Source organism: Notothenia rossii (genome assembly GCF_949606895.1).
Source record: "Notothenia rossii genome assembly, chromosome: 5".
In the NCBI taxonomy this organism is placed as follows: Eukaryota; Metazoa; Chordata; class Actinopteri; order Perciformes; family Nototheniidae; genus Notothenia; species Notothenia rossii.
The window spans coordinates 10,065,291-10,085,428 of NC_136903.1; the positions used below are offsets into that span (position 1 = coordinate 10,065,291).

Sequence of the window (20,138 nt, forward strand, 5' to 3'; positions counted from 1 at the left end):
GTTAAATGACTCCTCGTCCCTGAGGCCACTACCAGTTTTTTGTGCCATTTTGCTGGATTTATTTGTCAATAGCGTTGCTGCACAAAGTGATAGCCCTCTAGTTTAAATCTACTACCCAAAAAGAAACATATGGAGATGGGTTAGTATTTAAAAAAAATTGCAAATCTATTTGGGAACAGTGGAGCCGGGCCTCAAATCCTATAGGGGGGTCCGGGGGCATGCTCCCCCGGTAAGATTTAAAAAAAAATGTTGGACTTAAATGCATCAATCTGGTGCATTTTGAGGGGGAAATAAAGAGACTACACCCATATGAAACAAAAATGTATACATTTAAATAATCATAAAATCATAAGTACATGGCCATAACCAATAACATACAATATCCAATATGAAAAAACATTGAAACTTGTTTATTTATTTGTTTTTGGTTCATTTATAGTTGTGAGTGTGTCTGGGCTCCTGAATCGGCCTCTCCTGTCTCCCTCCTCTCCCCCCTGCTCCTCTTTGAGGCAACAGCAAAGACTAGTTTTAGCTCTCAACAAGTTTATCTTACCTTTTTTCACCTAGTTAACATTTTGTTTGTATTATTCATGCATATTTTACTAATCACTAGCCCCTCAAATGAAAATATGTGTTTACATAAATGGTGACCGAACCGTTTGAGACCCACTGAGATAACTTAAACTAAGTTAACTATCTAAAGACTCAGAGAGTAATTTACCTCACCAGAGCTGTAGTTATCAGCCTCTCAGTCTGACAGCAAAGGACTCTCCCTCCACCTTGTTGTTGAACAGCTCCTTATATCCGTTAGCGCAGCTAGCTAGCACCAGATGCTAACAACAATACACGTAACCAGTGCGCGCGCTTTCTCGCTCGCTCGCGCCACACATACACCAACACACACCCTCCAGAGCTTGAATGACACACAGAGACCAATCGAGGGCATTAGTATGATCTGTATGAAAGTGGCAATGTCGGCAGGCCACGTCATGTAGACAGCCAGTCACCCTCTGTGAGGCAGAGTCAGACCCACATTTGCGCTGCGTTGCGTTTACAATATATACGTATATTGCCGGCGGCTGAGTACCGGCATTTTACTGAGTACCGGCAAGGTGCCGGTACTCAGTAAGAAGTGCCGGTACCACATGGGTAAAAATCAGAAGTGCCGGTACCGGTGAGTACCGGCCCAATTCAAGCACTGGTTATATATCTAAAAAAAATAAGGGTCAGTTCGCTACAGTTGTTGGTTAGCATGCTAATTTCAGTATCTAGAAAGGCAATACATTCAATCTTTAACATAACTAATCACTGTAACCTCTTCACATTCTGTTGATAATGTAAAAATCTGTTCTAAAGTTTTAAACAAAAATGCTGTCCATGTCTTACACACTGTACCCTTATGTATTTAGTCAAAAATGACTATATCATATAGATAAAAGTGGGCCTATGTGACTGTGAGGAAGCTATTGATTTCTGTTCGTTGTTTCTCAGCCAGGAGAAAGTTAAAATAAGAGACAATGTAGTCTCGGAAAAGGTTAAAATTGGGTACTTTAATTAAGTAACGTGGTTTCGAAACAAACCGAGCGATAGAGGGACAAAAGCTGCGGTTGGGAGGCGGGGTGAAGAAGAGCACGAACAAGCCAGAATCTCCCCGTCTATGGGTGTTTCTCAATCGCAAGTACGCTTGCTTGGTAGCACATGTCTGCCGAGCATCTTGCTTCAGAAGCGAGGCAAGAATAGTGGAACAGGCTAGCAAGTGTGAAGATGTTCTTCAAACGATAGGCCCCGCCTTACATTTTCCGCCACAGATTTGGGGAAATTGGTCCGTGCGCAAAGCATTGTGGGGATTTTAAGACAGCGGAGTCTACACATGTGCAGCCTCGACATTTCTCCTAACGAAGTACGCTGTGGAATTCCAAGTATACTGGAGATTGGAACAGTACTTAGGCGGCACTCGATGACGTAGCATCCTTGAAATATTGGCTTGGAAGCCAGTATCCTCGAGATTGATGATGCATGGCTCCTCCTCTCAATGGCGGCTGTGACAACGGGGGTCCACCCTCCTCTTTATTCTGTGTCCGATATGCCAAAATCATAGGATTTAGACGTTGTCTTGACCAACAAGAGAAAGATTCATTCATTTAAATAAATATTTAACCAGAAATGGGCCGGTTCGGGTTATTCAGTTAAGCCCGATGAGAGGAAATACAGCTGTGCACATGTCATCATTAACAGACGTAGTTTAAGAGTGACGTTTGAGTGAACGAGGACATCCCAATTAATACTCCTCTGTCCTCGCGTCACCTCCTCGTGTCTCTCGCTCGCATCTTACGGAGGTGGAGCTAAGATGCAAGGAAGGGACCGAGGGAGGGAAAGGAGGAGTCGAGGAGGGGTATTGGGATGAGGCTTCTGTGTGCGGGCCCGGGGGGGGCGGGGCCTAACAGACACGCTGCAGCGGCACACAGAGATCTGCCGTGGACGGAGCGTTCAGAAGGGACACATGCTGGAGTCCTTCAAGTTTGAAGGACTTTGTATACTGCAGGGTAGCTTGTGAATTTACTCCAGGTGGAACTAACGTCTGATTTAACACTTGATTAGATTTCGCATCATTCATCCACATCTGTAAAGTAACTAAAGCTATTAAATGCATGTTGTTGAGTAGAAGTACCAAAGAGCAACACATTTAAATACTCTAGTAAAGTACAAGTAACTCAACATTTTACTCAAATACAGTACAATATTTTAACATAATTATATATTTCAGTTATTTCACATTTAAATAAAGCAATTAATTCGGTTAACAATTTGTTAGTTTTTCCCTTTAAAAAAATTTAAAAAAATTAAATACAAGAATACCGTTAAAGTACCGGATCGATAAGCAATATCGATAAGACTAGTAGTAGGCTACCGTAGAAAACCTTAACGATACCCATCCCTAGATATTACACAAGTAAAGTTTTAAGAGAGTGAAATGTTGCTCTACGAATTTCAACACTTGTTACTGTCACATTGATACCAATTTCAGATACCTGTATTTGCCTAACTGAATTGGTTTAAAGAGAGAAAACATTTTGAGTAAATGTTGACTAAAATGTAATTTTTCATCGACTAAAAGCAGACTAAACCGTTTTGAGTTTTCGTCGACTAAAACTATTAAGGATAGAAATGACTAAAATGTGACTAAAACTAATAACCATTTTCGTCTAAAGACCAAGACTAAATCAAAAACAGCTGCCAAAATCAACACTGGGGTGAGGGAAAAGAGTAGGAACTAAGATGTATGCGATGTATCTATGCCATGAGCGCATTGCTCCTAAAAGTGTTTTTTTGGCACTGACACTAATCAACAGTTGTGCGTCGACTCGGCAGGGATCAAGGCACGTATATTCCTTTCCCTGCTTCCACCGTCTACAAACACAACCAAATTAGAAACATAATTAGAAAGTTTTGTGAGTTGACGTCTATATTATGTGCATATATTATTCTCATAATATAGGGAAAAGGTCAATTTCACGAAAGCTAAACATCTCATTTTCAATCCATAGGCTAAAATTAGGACATTTATCATAAGTTTTAAACAATGCTTTCATGATGGGGGATTCAGGGAAGTTTTGCATGCAGTGGCGATGTGACGCTCTTCCTTCAGACTGGTTACACATGTTTAGGAAACATGTTCAATTCAGCAGATACGTGGGTGGGTACAGTTTGTCCAGAGCAGGGTTCATTACGAGACTACTGAGTGTTTGCTGTGCAGCGCTGCAGGGGATCACGATGGAGAAAGTGCTTGTGCTCACACTGTTTCTCCTCCTTTCAGCATTAACAGGTGAGAACGTGCTCTCAGAGGGTTTGGTTGGATGGCTGCAGAGGTGAGAAGTACATTTACTCAAGTAGCCTACTGTACTTAAGTACAATGTTGAGGTACTTTACTTGAACATGTCCATGTTATGCTACTTTGTACTTCTACTACAAATCAGAGGTAAATGGTGTACTTTTACTCAAATTCATTTAATTAATACCTTTAGTTATTTTACAGATTTAGATTAATGATGTGAAATATAATCAACACTTAAATCAGACTTTAGTTACACCTGGAGTGAATTCACAAGCTACCCTGCAGTTTACAGAGTCATTGAAACTAGCTGCACCTTTAGCAGTTTTGATAACATTTTAATGCATCAATTGTTATAATCAGAACATATAATATTATTCTGAAATAGACCAGTCTGCACAATGAGTCCTTTAACGTGTATTTCATGAATGCCTTTAGGTTTTTAATTTTCTGGGTCCATGCCTCTGAAATGTAGTGTGAAATGATAGCATCAGAACATGTAAATGCTTAAATAAAGTATGCTAAAAATAGACTCAAAATACTGGAAGAGTACTGGAATAAATCTGTAGGGAAAAACCACCAATAGATGTCCTGACTGCCCCCAAAATACAATAACGGCACAGACTGTTTCTTTGCTATATAGTGGCATACAGATATGATCACCATAGATATTAAACATTGTGCAACTATTGCATACACTTTTAAATGTTGGATACATTTGCCAATCACTTATTTTCTTTAAGCTTGTTATTTTAGTGTGATGGAAAATTCATAACAGGAAGCAAAAAAAAATGAGGATGTAGATACCGCAGCTACCAACCCACAAACTGTCAAATAAGACAACATGTGATTCAACAGTCAATTCAGATACATTTTGCTCTCATATTATCATATTTCAATGCACACATTCATATATTGTCATATAGTTATACATGTTTCCCTCACATATTTATACATTTTGCTCTCATGCACATTCATTCAATGTTTACATTTAATATTATAAATAATATACATGTCTGAAAAGAATATATGTATGCAAGAGAAGAATGCATGTATGTGTGAGAGAAAGTATAGTGGAAACGGAAGGCAGGTCATTATCGCGCTGTGATTGGCTCAGAAGGTCGAGAGGGGCGGGCTCATGTTCAGAACTTCGGATTCAAATCAACATGATGGAGGGGGATCTTCGGACCATTTGTTTTTTTTAATTAAAAAAGTAAACGGAAGAGCGTCTGCGAGGCGTTTTTATTTTTTGTTTTTTACCTTACAAAATGGTCTAATGGTCATTGGAGCGAGGGAAAATGACCACAAATATTTTGCAAATAAACCAAGGTGTAAAGATACATATCATTTCTGGTTTTACAAGAAGTCATGTGCAAGACTATTTCTTGCTTGGGTGTGGTTACTTCTGGGTGACAAGATTTCAGGGTTGGTTCTTATATTATTTTCACTTTTTATTAATATAAGAAGAATTTGGCTGTAGCTTCATATTCTTTCTACAGACATAAGAGTGATGTCTATCATCTTAATATTGGCAGGTAATAACATACTTTTCAAATGTCTAACTATTCCTTTAATAACATCCTTTTAATTCAGAATTGAAGCTATTCTCTGATTGGTTGACAGCAGTGAAGTGTCCATTTACTGATTTTCTTATTAGAAAACTAGTTTCCCATACCCTTTGACCATAAAATATTACTTTTCAATCTTTTAGTTGATTTTTAAGGCCCATAAACACATTAATATATTTAGGTATTGGAAGTACAATTAACAAAAAATGTGTGATACGCATTTGCAGGTGTGTGTCCCCGGAGCCTCACAGAGATTTATGTGGAGGCTGGTGAGATGGTGGCGCTGTACTGCCGTCTGAATGGAGAGGATAATCACCGTGATGCTGAGCTGATCTGGACCAGTCCCCCCAGCCAGGAGATGGATCAGACCCCCAACATGTCATCAGCTGAGCAGAGGCACAGGGACCTGCTGGTTCATGGGAGGAGCCTGGTGATTCTCAACGCCACTGCAAACCATCAGGGGAATTACTCCTGCTCTCTGGGGTAAGGTCAAAACCAAGTGATAAAGAGTATTTCTCTTTTACAATCTTTCAAAGTCTCGGAATCTGTCATTAAGCAAGGATAGGAATAATGACATAAATAGTTCGGACATGTAAAGAGGTTTTTATAACCTCCTTGGCGGACAAGTCTTTTCACTCAAATCCATCCAAGTCATGGACCAGTCCAGACTTTATGGGGACCATGAATGTGTGTTTTAGAAACTGTTCCTTGAAGCCGTCTCTATCTTATTTTTTAAAACCTCTGCAAAATGTTTAAAACCTAAATGTGAAATCTTTTGACATGACAGCAATACCAGCAGCCAGCTTTGGTTCAGACTGAGAGTTTGTACAAAACAGTCCAGAGGGTGCGAGCAGAGGAGCCGTTACCCTCAACCATGTCACTCACAAGAGGCCTGCACATTGCAATGTCCTGATGTAAACACACCAGCTGTCACCATCAACATTACCAGCAATGGCGTTATATGGTACAAGGTAAGTCGACTCAAGATATTCTTGATTTTATTGGGAAATTAAAAGCTACGTTTTGCATTGTTCATTATTTGTTTTTACATTATCACGCCATATCTCTATTCATTGTATGCTTAAATTGACAAGTACATTTTCCTTGTAGGAAGGCGAGTCAACGCCAAAAGCCAGTTACTTCTCAAGTGTTGAAGAGAAGGACCATGGTGTCTACACCTGTACCAGATCTTACCTGTATTATGGTAACATATATATCATGACCTTTACAGTGGTGCTTGATATCCAACCAAAGGGTAAGAAAAACACTTACCGTTTACTTTTGTGTTTTGAAGAAATCACTATGTAAAATGTTTCCACCTTTCTTCACCCAGAAAAACCTGGACTTCCTCCAGTGATCATATCACCAAAAAGTGGTGTAATTAATGTAAATTTGGGTGAGCATACATCTTGAAGCGTGGCTACACACACATGGATGAACGCACGCATTTACCCTCTTACTAAATGATCAAATTATGGAACTTTGTAAACTATGTTTTTTTCTAGGCTCTCCAAAGGTGATTGATTGTGAAGCAGTCATGGATTCGGACTTTGATGAGGTGTTCTGGTTTAGCAGTGATTCATTTGTGGAAACAAACAGCAACTTTCCCGTTTTCTACAATTACACAAAGTAAATGTTTGACACAAATATACCGGCAAGTTCAAATGTTATACAGTCCATAGCCAGATATCCACACACACCTATCATAACTAACACCTGTACTTTCCCTTTCCTTTCCAGGGAAAGAAATGCTGACGGGATAAAGATGACGGCATCTCTAGTTTTCAAAAAGGTCTCAGATGAGGATCTATTAAAAAATTACACCTGTAAACTGCAAACCTTTACTGGACGCTCAACATTTGTCACCATCAGCTTGTCCCAAAAATGTATGTAAGAAGGACGGATAGATATAATTCATGTTCATGTCCTTCCCTCAAATTTTACATAAACTCATCGTGGTACTTTTTGAGTGGGCTGAGTCAAAATATAAAATCAGAAATGTTAGTTAGGGTTAGCTTTCATTCAAGTGACTGTCTACGACCATTATAATAATTTTAAATTACTGTTTAATACTAATATGTTTCCACTGTTATCTCCCCACAGATTCCCCTTCTTATGTTCCCCTGGCTCTTTGCATTGTCGGCTTTGTGGTGATGATTTTGGCAGTAGTTGTCTATGTGAGGTTGAAAATGATCAGTAGGCCCTATGTGTAAAAATCAGACTTTTAGCTCAGACTATACTTAGGACATATTAAAAGTGCAATTTTCTTTGCCTATCCATATTTTCTAAAGAAATGGGGGGTAGCATTTCACCTCTATACTGGGTCCATGCAACCTAGATATACAGTCAGTTGTGTATCTAAAAGAATAAGGGTCAGTACCCCAGGGTCAGACCCCCGCTACAGTTGAAGGTTGGTATGCTAAATTCAGTATCTAGAAAGGCAATACATTAAATCTTTAACATAACTAATAACTGTAACCTCTTTACATTCTGTTGATAATGTAGATATCTGTTCTAATGTTTTAAAGGGGAGGGGGGCATTTGGGTTTGTTCGTTGCTGGTGAACGCAGCACCAGGCATGAAGTTTTGTGTTCCTGTAAAAGAATATGGAAGGCTTAGAAATAAAACTTCTGTTTATTTTTTAAAGAAAACCCTCTCTCCCCGTGTTGTTTTTTCACCTGCACCTCACATTGTAACAGTCACATGTATATATTTAAGTCAAGTCATACTGCAAGTAAGCTTGCCAACTATATTTAACAGATCATTTATATTTAACGTTAATTGTTATAATATTTTACAGATTTTCAAGATTCACAATTAACAACTTTTATTTAATCCCTTTAACTGTTACACATGTGATTTTCTCCACCCGCTCTTCCTCACCATCACTTATTTTCCTATAATCCTGTGTAAAATGCAGTGACTTAGTGAAGTGGTGTCCGCCCCATTTATCATCTCTCCCAACTACCCACAGGGGATGGGCCCCTGTTTGGTTGAACACATGGGGAACAGACTTTTTCACAGCAGTCATATTGACTTGTTATTGTGATAAAAAGAAATGTGTTGTTGATCTTAACCATTTCATTCATCAATAATTATAGTATGTATTTGTGTATTTCCTTCAGTGAAATGTCAGATAGTTGTGTGGAAAAGGCCTGTAAGATGTGGGCTATACAGGAAAGATGTAAAATATTATAAGAGCATCAAATTCAGTGCCTTATTTTTTTCCAGTTCTTTTTGTATGGGTAGCCCATGCTCTGTGAACTGCTGAAGCACAATAAGTTTATTTCAGGTGAATGGAAACCTTTTAGTCTTGTGCCACCTAGTGGATTCCTTTCAGATGACCTATTCTGCGCTAACAAATGTGAAGGCCACATTGCATTTCCTGTGACTTCTTCACAACAAAAACCACCCTTGTGTTTTCTCAGTTGCACACTTGAAAATCTAAATAAAAATTATTTTCATGTTGAATTTCACTTAAAAGGGAGACGCCTTGGTGTTTGATGCAAACAATAAACATGTTATGGGTCATGTTACAATACAGTTACAAAATATAAAGTATAGGCCTACTATTTCTGCATTCCTACCTGTTGATCATCTCAAAGTGCTTTTGATATTTTCTTGTGACACCCAACTGTATACGTTGTTACATTTTCTCCACCATGACAACATTTAAGTTTACATGCAGATGAATCAGTTATACTATTCCAATAATATTTGCAACTTATTACTTGAGACGTGTTGTGTACTTTGATATTTGACATGTGTGAAATGTTTCTGATCATTTCTGAAAGCTATATAATTAAGATTTGAAATACATGTTTGAATGGAAGACTTGCAGAGGAGTATTGTCTCATCTTGGTATTGCTACTTTTACTTAAGTAAATAATATTGCATCTGCATAGAACAGTTTCACATAATTAGAAACAACTGATGTTCCTTCAAAACTCTTTTTGTTAATTGTGTCGAAAGCAAATTCTAAAATCCACTTTCATTCAAATCTAAATCTCATTTTGAATCAGTGGTGCGATCTTTTGTCTAGCTTATCCTTTTACTTTTTTTATTTGTATTCCCTACTTTTTTAAATTGTATCCATACTTGTTGAGCCAGTTGGACTGACCTAACCAGTCTGACCTAAGCCAGAGACTGGACCAGTTTTCCAGCCAGGAGGAACATTGAATAATTGCACGTTATCTTTTCCTGTTGACCCCCTGTCAACATTTGTGAATACGTCGATTCTTATCATTTTCGCTGGTTATTATTACTAAAACTGCTAATATAAACTTATCTACATCTTTATGAAACGATTGCGGGTTTCCCTTTCCGTTTCCAAGCCTCTGTCAATGCTGAAGAAGCGAAACTAACAAAAGATAGTTTCGTGAGTTGACGTCTATTATTCTCCTATAGGGGAAAAGGTCAATATCACGAAAGCTAAACATCTCATTATCAATCCATAGGCTAACATTAGGACATTTATCATAAGTTTTAAACAATGCTTTCATGATGGGGGATTCAGTGGAAGTTTGCATGCGGTGGCGATGTGACGCTCTTCCTTCAGATTGGTTTCACATGATTAGGAAACATGTTCAATTCAGCAGAACCGTGGGTGGGTACAGTTTGTCCGGAGCAGGATTCATTACGAGACCACTGAGTGTTTGCTGTGCAGCGCTGCAGGGGATCACGATGGAGAAAGTGCTTGTGCTCACACTGTTTCTCCTCCTTTCAGCATTAACAGGTGAGAACGTGCTCTCAGAGGGTTTGGTTGGATGGCTGCAGAGGTGAGAAGTACGTTTACTCAAGTACTGTACTTAAGTACAATGTTGAGGTACTTGTACTTTACTTGAGCATGTCCATGTTATGCTACTTTGTACTTCTACTACAAATCACAGGTAAATTGTGTACTTTTACTCCACTACATTTAATTAATACCTTTAGTTATTTTACAGATTTGAATTAATGATTGGGTCCATGCCTCTGAAATGTAGTGTGAAATGATAGCATCAGAACATGTAAATGCTTAATAAAGTATGCTAAAAATAGACTCAAAATACTGGAGGAGTACTGGAATAAATCTGTAGGGAAAAACCACCAAGAAGGAATGTTCATAGATGTCCTGACTGCCCCCAGAATACAATAACTGCACAGACTGTTTCTATGCTATATAGTGGCATACAGATATGATCACCATGGATATTAAACATTGTGCAACTATTGCAGACACTTTTAAATGTTGTATACATTTGCCAATCACTTATTTTCTTTAAGTTTGTTATTTTAGTTTGATGGAAAATACATTAACAGGCAGCAAAAAAATTAGGTTGTGGTTAGAAACCGCAGCTACCAACCCACAAACTGTCAAATAAAACAACCTAGTTTTATTTTGTTTTCAAACATCTGATTCAACAGTCAATTCAGATTTGGCTTCTCTTCTTTTCACATGCAATGTTACACATTTTTCTCACAAGCTAATCAGAGCAGACATTTAATAATAGTGTTTATGTAGGAACAGTTTTATTTCCTTATCACCAAGCAGAAGGAAGCATATACTCTAGGTCGGACATGAATAATTACAACCCAAGTGCCATCTAGATTCATTATTTTTGAGAGCAATCATCTTTCCAGTCAATATTTAACATTATACAATCTAGGGTGACACACTGAACATATACTGTAAGTGACAAGCCATAGGCCAGTTCAAGTTTTTATAAAGATAACCTTTATAACTACCCAATGTGTGACACTCATTTGCAGGTGTGTGTCCCCGGAGCCTCACAGAGATTTATGTGGAGGCTGGTGAGATGGTGGCGCTGTACTGCCCTCGGAATGGAGAGGATAATCACCGTGATGCTGAGCTGATCTGGACCAGTCCCCCTAGCCAGGAGATGGATCAGACCCCCAACATGTCGTCAGCTGAGCAGAGGCACAGGGACCTGCTGGTTCATGGGAGGAGCCTGGTGATTCTCAACGCCACTGCAAACCATCAGGGGAATTACTCCTGCTCTCTGGGGTAAAGTCAAAACCAAGTGATAAAGAGTATTTCTCTTTTACAATCAATCAAATTCTCGGTATCTGTCATTAAGCAAGGATATGAATAGTGACATAAATAGTTCGGACATGTAAAGAGGTTTTTATAACCTCCTTGGTGGACAAGTCTTTTCACTCAAATCCATCTAAGTCATGGACCAGTCCAGACTTTATGGGGACCATGAATGTGTGTTTTAGAAACGGTTCCTTGAAGCCGTCTCTTTCTTATTTTTTAAAACCTCTGCAAAATGTTTAAAACCTAAATGTGAAAACTTTTGACATGACAGCAATACCAGCAGCCAGCTTTGGTTCAGACTGAGAGTTTGTACAAAACAGTCCAGAGGGTGCGAGCAGCGTTACCCTCAACCATGTCACTCACAAGAGGCCTGCAAATTGCAATGTCCTGATGTAAACACACCAGCTGTCACCCTCAACATTACCAGTAATGGCGACATATGGTACAAGGTAAGTCGACTCAAGATATTCTTGATTTTATTGGGAATTTAAAGCTGCATTTTGCATGTTCATTATTTGTTTTTACAAGTACATTTTCCTTGTAGGAAGGCGAGTCAATGCCAAAAGCTAGTTACTTCTCAAGTGTTCAAGAGAAGGACCATGGTGTCTACACCTGTACCAGATCTTACCTGTATTATGGTAACATATATAACATGACCTTTACAGTGGTGCTTGTTATCCAACCAAAGGGTAAGAAAAACACTTACTGTTTACTTTTGTATTTTGAAGAAATTACTATGTAAAATGTTTCCACCCTCTTTCACCCAGATAAACTTCGATATTCTCCAGTGATCATATCACCAAAAAGTGGTGTAATTCATGTAAATTTGGGTGAGCATACATCTTGAAGCGTGGATACACACACATGGATGAACGCACGCATTTACCCTCTTACTAAATGAACAAATGATAGAACTTTGTAAACTATGTTTTTTTCTAGGCTCTCCAAAGGTGATTGATTGTGAAGCAGTCAAGGATTCGGACTATGATGAGGTGTTCTGGTTTAGCAGTGATTCATCTGTGGAAACAAACAGCAACTTTCCCGTTTTCTACAATTACACAGAGTAAATGTTTCATACAAATATACCGGCAAGTTCAAATGTTATACAGTCCATAGCCAGATATTCACACACACCTATCATAACTAACACCTGTACTTTCCCTTTCCTTTCCAGGAAAATAAATGCTGACGGGATAAAGATGACGGCATCTCTAGTTTTCAAAAAGGTGTCAGTTGAGGATCTATTAAAAAATTACACCTGTAAACTGCAAACTGTTACTGGACGCCCAACATACGTCACCATCAGCTTGTTCCAAAAACGTATGTAAGAAGGTGGATAGATATAATGCATGTTCATATGATTCACTTTAAACTTAAATAAACTCATCGTGGTACTTTTTGAGAGGGCTGAGTCCAAATATAAAATCAGAAATGTTTGAGTTAGCTTTCATTCAAATGTAAGTGACAGTCCCCTTTCAATCAATGACCTTATATTAGTGTTTCAACCTTACATTCAAATATTTGTTTTCTCTGTTTTCTCCCTGTAGCTCGCCATTCTTATGTTCCCCTGGCTCTTGGCATTGTCAGCATTGTGTTGGTGACGGTTTTGACAGTAGTTATCTATGCGAAGTTCAAAATCACCATCACTCTTCTCCTAAGAGACACTCTTGGCTGTCATAGCAGCACCTCAGGTGGGATTCTCAAATTATGGAGACACATATTCGTAATTTCTTTATGTGCAAGCAGTGACAAAACCCTGTTGTTTGTGTGCCTAGATGAAAAGAGCTATGATGCTTTTCTGATGTGCTACAAGAGTGACACAGACTCAGGACTGAATGAAGATGACAGGATGTGTCTGCAGAGTGTTTTGGAAGAGAGGTTAGGTTACAGTCTCTGCCTTTATGATCGTGACGTCTTACCAGGAAAAGGTATTTAACAAATACTCAGAAGAAAATCTAACAAAAAATCTAAATGAAATAATAAATAATCTGATTCCTGGTTGGTTGCAGCTGTAGCGGAGGCCGTGTTGGACTGTATAGAGGAGAGTCGCACGGTGCTTTTGGTTCCCTCCTCTCCAGATACCGGTCCGGGATCTGGCCTGCTGAGTGCCATCCATGCAGCGCTGGTGGAGCGGCAGACCCGTTTGGTTTTCATCAAAACTGAGAAAACAGAAGTGTTGAGATCTGGCTCCTTCCCAGAGGCCCTACAGATTTTAAGTGAGGCTGGGGCCTGTGTCACCTGGAAGGGTATGAGGTCCATGCCGCCCTCCTCCCCCTTCTGGAAGCAGCTACGTTATCACCTACCTGCCCCGCAGGTTGCATCTAAAATAAGGCTTTTACCTCAGACAAGTCAAGATGTTCCGTCATGGTCAAATGTTTAGGCAAATCAGAATACATGTCTTTTATAATATACATTTTGAGTGTATGACTTGAAGATGAAAACAGTATGCTACAAATGCAGGATACAAACACGTTTTAGGCAAGCTGAAGATCCTTAAAACACATTTTTGACATGTACCTTTTTCTTATATTTCCTTGTAAAATCTTGTATTGTTGACTTTTCCCCAAAGACATCTAAGGTCCTTATATAAGTAATGTATGATGCTTCTTGTTACCAGCCTATAGACTTCTGGTTCTATAACCTACGTATTTTTGTTACAGCTGATGTTTTGCTTTCAAAGTGTTAAATAAAATCCCTGTTATATTTTTCAAAGAGGTAATCGGTTTTCCCTTCTTTATTATAACACATGTTCTGCCATAGCACACATTATGTGTCAGTGTTCTGCAGGAAACATTTACACTGCATTTTTTATATTCATATCAGTGTTGTCACATCATGCTGCTCTTAATCTCATCCTTTCCTGTTACTGTGTATACCAAATATGTGTATGACCTGTTTTACTTGATCCCCTATAGAGAAAGTCTCCATTTTACTTCAAATAAATATATTTTATATATAGTTATTTATTTATGTTAATCATACATTTGTTTATATTAAGAACAATTTAAAAGGATCACCTTTAGCTTCTTTAAGCTCTCTGTTTTGGTTTCCAAATATGCTTTCAGCACAATAATGCACATTTACTGTGTGGTTGACTCTGCACGCTAACTGTCGAGCAGACAGAGTATAATGAGAAGCAAAAAGCCAGGGATGAATGGACTTCAACTATATTTTAGTTTTCTTTCTGATAGGGAAATGAGGAGTTGAATTCCACTCTTAACAAGCCTAACATATCTCAGCATAAAGATTAAGTAAAACGTTATTTTGAAACATTTTCACAGAACATTTTCAGTTGACCTCCTTAGTTTCATAGATGACCTTTTTTACATAGGTGTTGTGAAACACTGGTACCAGCTGACAGCTGCTTACACTTTAATGCTGAAAAAGCTGGGTCTTCTTTACGACTTACCATAAGATAAGATAAGATAAGATAAGATGGACCTTTATTAATCCCCGTGGGGAAATTCAGTTGTTCAAACAGCAACAGGGTAAGGGTGAAAAAACAGGATGGCACAGATTCACACATATTCATAAAATTAAAAATAAGATCAAAGATACAAAATAATAATAATAATGAGAAACTATGAAATAAGAAATGAATACAAAAAATAAAATAAAATGAGCATATATACAAATTGGGTCTTATAAACTATGAACTAAAATGAAAATGGACATATATACAAATTGGGTCATATATACATATTACGTATTATATATATTAACATGGGTGTGTGGAAACTGTGAATTTATGTCCAGGGATTGTTCACATTATTGACCTCTTGTTGTGCAGCCTGATAGCTAGAGGCACAAAGGACTGCCCGAGGCGCTTGGTGCTGTGTCGTGGAGGGATGAGACTGTGGCTGAACGTACTCCTCTTCTTCACTAGCTCTGCATAGAGTGCGTGGGAGGGGTTCTCTAGGATGCTGTCGAGCTTCCTCCTCGTCCTCCCCTCTGCCTCCTCCTCCAGATTGTCCAGGTGTACTGCAACTACAGAGCTAGCCTTCCTCACGAGCTTGTTCAGCCTGCCAGTGGCCCAAGTGTTTGTGTTTCCACCCCACCACACCACGGCAAAGAAGAGCACACCGGCCACAACAGACTGTTAGAACATCTGCAGCAGCCTCGTGCACACATTGAATGACCTGAGCCTCCTGAGGAAGAACAGTTTGCTCTGTCCCTTCCTGAAGAGAGCATCAGTGTAGTCTGACCAGTCCAGTTTATTGTATACAGTATACACGCTTTTGTCCTCTTAATTTACTTTGTGTTTCCCTTTATTTTTGGCACCTTAATTGTATAACATCAAATGTGTGTGTCTTCTTCAAGGCAGTGTCTAATCTGCCTTTTGTCTCCTATCAGAATTGCTGTCTACTACTTTATTTATTTTTAAATCCTATAAATATTATGACACTATACACGTAAACCATTGCAACAGAGTAAAATATGACTCTAAGAAATAACAACTCTTAGTTAGTTTACCCAGATAGGAAGTGGTTTACTATTCACAGGAAGACAAGAGCCGATTCTAGTCAAATTCTTTAAAAACATAACCAAACAGGAAATACCACCTTCTACATCAACATGCACTGTGATAATATCACACCTCATGTTACCACACAAGAGACCGGAAGATTTCAAGCAATAGGCGTTTTCACACCAGAGTAATATGACATTGATGAAATACAAAGAACCCGAGATGAGGTAATACACAGAATTTTTTTTTCGAAAGTTTAACCCTCCTGTTGTCTTCGGGTCAAATCTGACCAATTTACTATACTTTCATCAATCATAACTTTTTTGTTTTATATTCGATTGCATTAAGGCTTTATGAGGCTTTTATCCCGCTCTTACTGTCTGTGCCAATCCCCCCACATGGATCACACCTGGCACACGCAATACATGTTCAGTGTCTATTCTTTGTATATTTACTGCAGTTTTTCATGTATACCAGTAGTTTGATAAAATATGTACAGTTTGAAAGGGTGTTAAATGACATTTGGTGATGATTAATGGTGTTTGTGTTAATGTAATAGCAGTTAAAACCGGACCGGTCAAATTTGACCGCGAACACCAAAGCAAGGGGGGGAAACGAAGACTTAAGAGCACCGATATCGTTAAAAGCTTTACAGACACAGAATGCAAAGTGAATACATTATTGGGCTTTTGAGCCTTCCCATGTTCTTGGAAGGATGCTGTTCGAAAAACTATCAAGTGAAAATAACAGGTAGGCTATTAAGTTTAAACTTGAATTGTCTTTCAATACCAGTTGACAACCTTTGCTTCAAATGTGTGTTTAAAAGGAAGCATGTGTTTGTGAACGGCGTCCCAGCCCTTTTTGACTGTATCATTTAAAAACACAACTCCCTCTAGGGTTTCAGCGAGATACTCCACAGCAGCACTACAGAGCTGTGGAGGGGGAGATCTTCATGATGCCATGCATACAGTCTTTGAACCAGCACAAGCAGAAGGTGTGGTCCAGGACTAGAGAAGGAGATCAAGGACATCAAGGCATCCCGTGTGAAACGCTGTTCACAGTGGAAACCAAACATTCTGGACATTTCTCAAGTTAATGATCATGTCTTTATCCATAAATATGTCATAATAATAAAGAATCTTTATAACAAATGCACCTTGTATTAATGTCTTCAAAACAAGTTGCGTAATCAATTCTTAAAATAGCTTATTTCCTTTGTGATATTGCATTGGAGAAAATAATGTAGAATTTGAGTTTCTCTCACGGCCCGTCCACACAGCGGCGTGCGTTGAAGCTTCAACGCTTCTGCCCATTTACTTTTAATGGGGTGACGAACTGCATTGTGGGGAGCGTAGCTACGCGTTGCTCGCGTCGACGGAAGCGTCAGCCAATCAAATCGCATTTATGAAAATCTGCCAGTACAACTGTTAGCCAATCAAATCGCGTTTATGAAAATCTGCCAGTACAACTGTTAGCCAATCAAACCGCGTGTATGCTGCGAGTAGTGAATCACCCGGTGCTGTATGATCAGTCTCTGTTCATCTACCGCAGTGGTCACCAACCTTTTTAAGCCCAAGATCACCGACCTCGGCCTAGGGGAAAGGCGAGATCTACCTATTGCAGAATTGAGTGAAAAAGACGGCCCAGACAATGCTTCCAATTTGAGGCCTTTTATATAGGCTAATTGCATCTGAATTACTGTTACAATGAAGGCTCCATAATCAGCTCAAGGCATATAGGCAGGGGTAAAGTGCTATTTTTTATGAGTGGGGGGCAGACCTCACCTCCTCTAGGGGGGTCCTCACCTCCTCTAGGGGGGTCTGGGGGGATGCTCCCCCGAGAAGATAATTTTTTAAATATTGAAGTTGAAAGCATCAATCTGGTGCACTTTGAGAGCAACATGAAGAGATCTATGGATACATCTCACAACACCCAGATGAAACAGAACTGTAAACAGATTTTCTTTTTCTTTATTGATATTTTACAAATCACTCTTTAAACTGTATTCTTGTTTTACTGCCATATAGTATTTCATACCTGTTGTTCATGTATTCTCTTATTGTTTGTATAACTATAATGATCATATGAAGAAGGTGAGCCGCGGAAATAATCTTTTGAATAATTTGTGACAAAACCGTTCTAAACACTCAAGAGACTCCGTTTAGCTCACCTGAGCCCCTCAGTCTGACAGGGGAGGACTCTCCTCCAGCTTGTTGTGGAGACAGCTCTTTAAGTCCGTTAGTGCAGCTAGCTAACCAGATGCTAACATCACGGTCCCCGCTAGCACCGGTCCCTCTCTCCCTCGAGCGAGGGACCGAGCTTGAATGACACAAGCAAACGTGTATTTCCATGCAACTCTCTGATTGGTCTAGTGACTTGCCTCTGTTGCATTCACTGGACACGGGAAATTGCAGTCCTGCCGTCCTCTCTTGTGTCATGACTCTTGATGAGGTTCACGTAAAGCACGGTTAATGTATTATATTATTGATGTGTCTCAAATATATGTCAATCAAGTGGCACCTGCTAACGGGGTGGTGGATGATAGGTTTACATCTAAACACGTATTTTTCAAACATTATTATTTTAATTTTATTTGTCTTTCTTTTGTTACTTTTTTTGTTAACGGTCCGCGATCTACCCGCACCACACTCACGATCGACCGGTCGATCGCGATCGACTGGTTGGCGACCACTGATCTACCGGGATACAAACCGGAGGAGCCAGACATGGAGGGAGGTGGCAGAGATAGTGGGTGAAACTGGTAGGTTTTCGCCTGTTTGGGGAGTTTATATCCAGTGTACCTCGTTTAAACATTGAATGGACAGCTAGCAGGCATAGACAGTATATGTAGCTAGCATGGAATGCTAGCATTTTATTTTGTATGTCGGGGGCGGGAGATTCATGTGATTGGTTGTTGGTCGCGTTGCTCGCGTTGACTCCCCAAGCTTCAGACACGCCCACCGCCAAGCGCCAACGCACGCTGCTGTGTGGACGCTCTATTATGTAAACTGACGACCCCTGACTAAGTGACATATTCTATGGATATTTCCTGTTCTGTTGAATGAAAGGAAATACAACTGAACAACAACTGTACATTTGACCCAAATAATGAATGCTTTCGGATGCATTTTGCAAACACTATTTCTTGTGAATAATGCATCAGAGATGAGTTTTCCTCTTGTATTTATCAACTCTTAAATCAACTGTCTTTATTATGTTTATTCCAAAAATATTTGTAAAGCCTTTATAATTTTTTTTAGAAAAGCCACTTAACCCTTTATCGGGCGAGGAACCATATTTGGGTTAACTTCCGCATACACCAAACATGGCGTCCCCCCCGTGACTGAGTGAGGTCGAGAAGCATGTGGTTTTCTCGCAGCCAATCAGCAAAGATCACTCTCGGCCACATAGTGCGCCATTGGGGAATTTGACCAATCAGCAGAAATTTCTCATTTGAAAAAGCCTGAAACGGGTTAGGGTTAATCTAATAGTGCCCTATAAGGGGTTAACACCATTAACTTTTGAGTGTGAGTGTGTGACCACATGATTGAACTGAGTGTTCATGTCCTTGCTGTTCAGTGGCAGCAAGTTTTTCCTTTACCTGAACGTGGTGGGAAGATCCAGTGTGGGATGCTCCACGGCGGAGGAGAGCAGTGTAGTACTGGAGTTGGATATAGGTGGGAAGGTGCCCTGCCCAGGTCTCAATTGTAGTACCAACACAGAGGTCATCTGGCACAAGGTGCAGTACACACATTACCGGGATTATCCATTTCAATATGAAAACATATCAATCAAAGTGAAAACTCAACAACAGGTTTGTTTTTTCATAGCTTCATTAACCTGTGTCTTCTTGTCAAAACCGAGACTCCTGTGTGGACGAGACTGGGCGGCTACATCTCTATGAAGTCTACAGAGAGGACAATGGTGTGTTTTTCTGCGACAGAAAGATAATTGTCCCTAAGGGGAGCTGTTAACGTCACAGCTGCACGTAAGTGTGTGTGTGTGTGTGTGTGTGTGTGTGTGTGTGTGTGTGTGTGTGTGTGTGTGTGTGTGTGTGTGTGTGTGTGTGTGCGTGCGTGCGTGCGTGTGTGTGTGTGTGTGTGCGTGCGTGCGTGTGTGTGAGAGAGAGAGAGAAATAGAGTCATTTGTATACACCCCCTAACTTTAATAACAACAGCAGTCGACAAAATTAACACTTCTAGCTGCCAGATTATGTATTTTAATGACTTTAAT

The 20,138-nt window shown here is 39.5% G+C and overlaps 1 protein-coding gene across 3 annotated transcripts; it reads left to right on the plus strand.

Moving 5' to 3' along the window:
• Positions 1-2,949: 2,949 nt before the first annotated feature.
• On the plus strand, positions 2,950-14,156 carry LOC307040408 (interleukin-18 receptor accessory protein-like). 3 transcript variants are annotated; one of them, XM_079683203.1, is made up of 10 exons: positions 2,950-3,866; positions 5,625-5,880; positions 6,185-6,368; positions 6,508-6,652; positions 12,205-12,267; positions 12,377-12,500; positions 12,612-12,757; positions 12,985-13,128; positions 13,213-13,365; positions 13,447-14,156. In XM_079683203.1, the coding sequence occupies exons 2-10, from the start codon at positions 5,672-5,674 to the stop codon at positions 13,815-13,817; spliced, it is 1,539 nt and encodes a 512-aa protein (XP_079539329.1). In that variant the 5' UTR covers positions 2,950-3,866; positions 5,625-5,671; the 3' UTR covers positions 13,818-14,156. The 3 variants fall into 3 exon arrangements, with proteins under 3 accessions (XP_079539329.1, XP_079539327.1, XP_079539328.1); XM_079683201.1 differs by having other exon boundaries at positions 2,950-3,823; XM_079683202.1 differs by lacking the exons at positions 2,950-3,866; positions 5,625-5,880; positions 6,185-6,368; positions 6,508-6,652 and adding exons at positions 9,740-10,132; positions 11,149-11,404; positions 11,709-11,886; positions 11,982-12,126.
• The last annotated feature ends 5,982 nt before the right edge of the window (positions 14,157-20,138 follow it).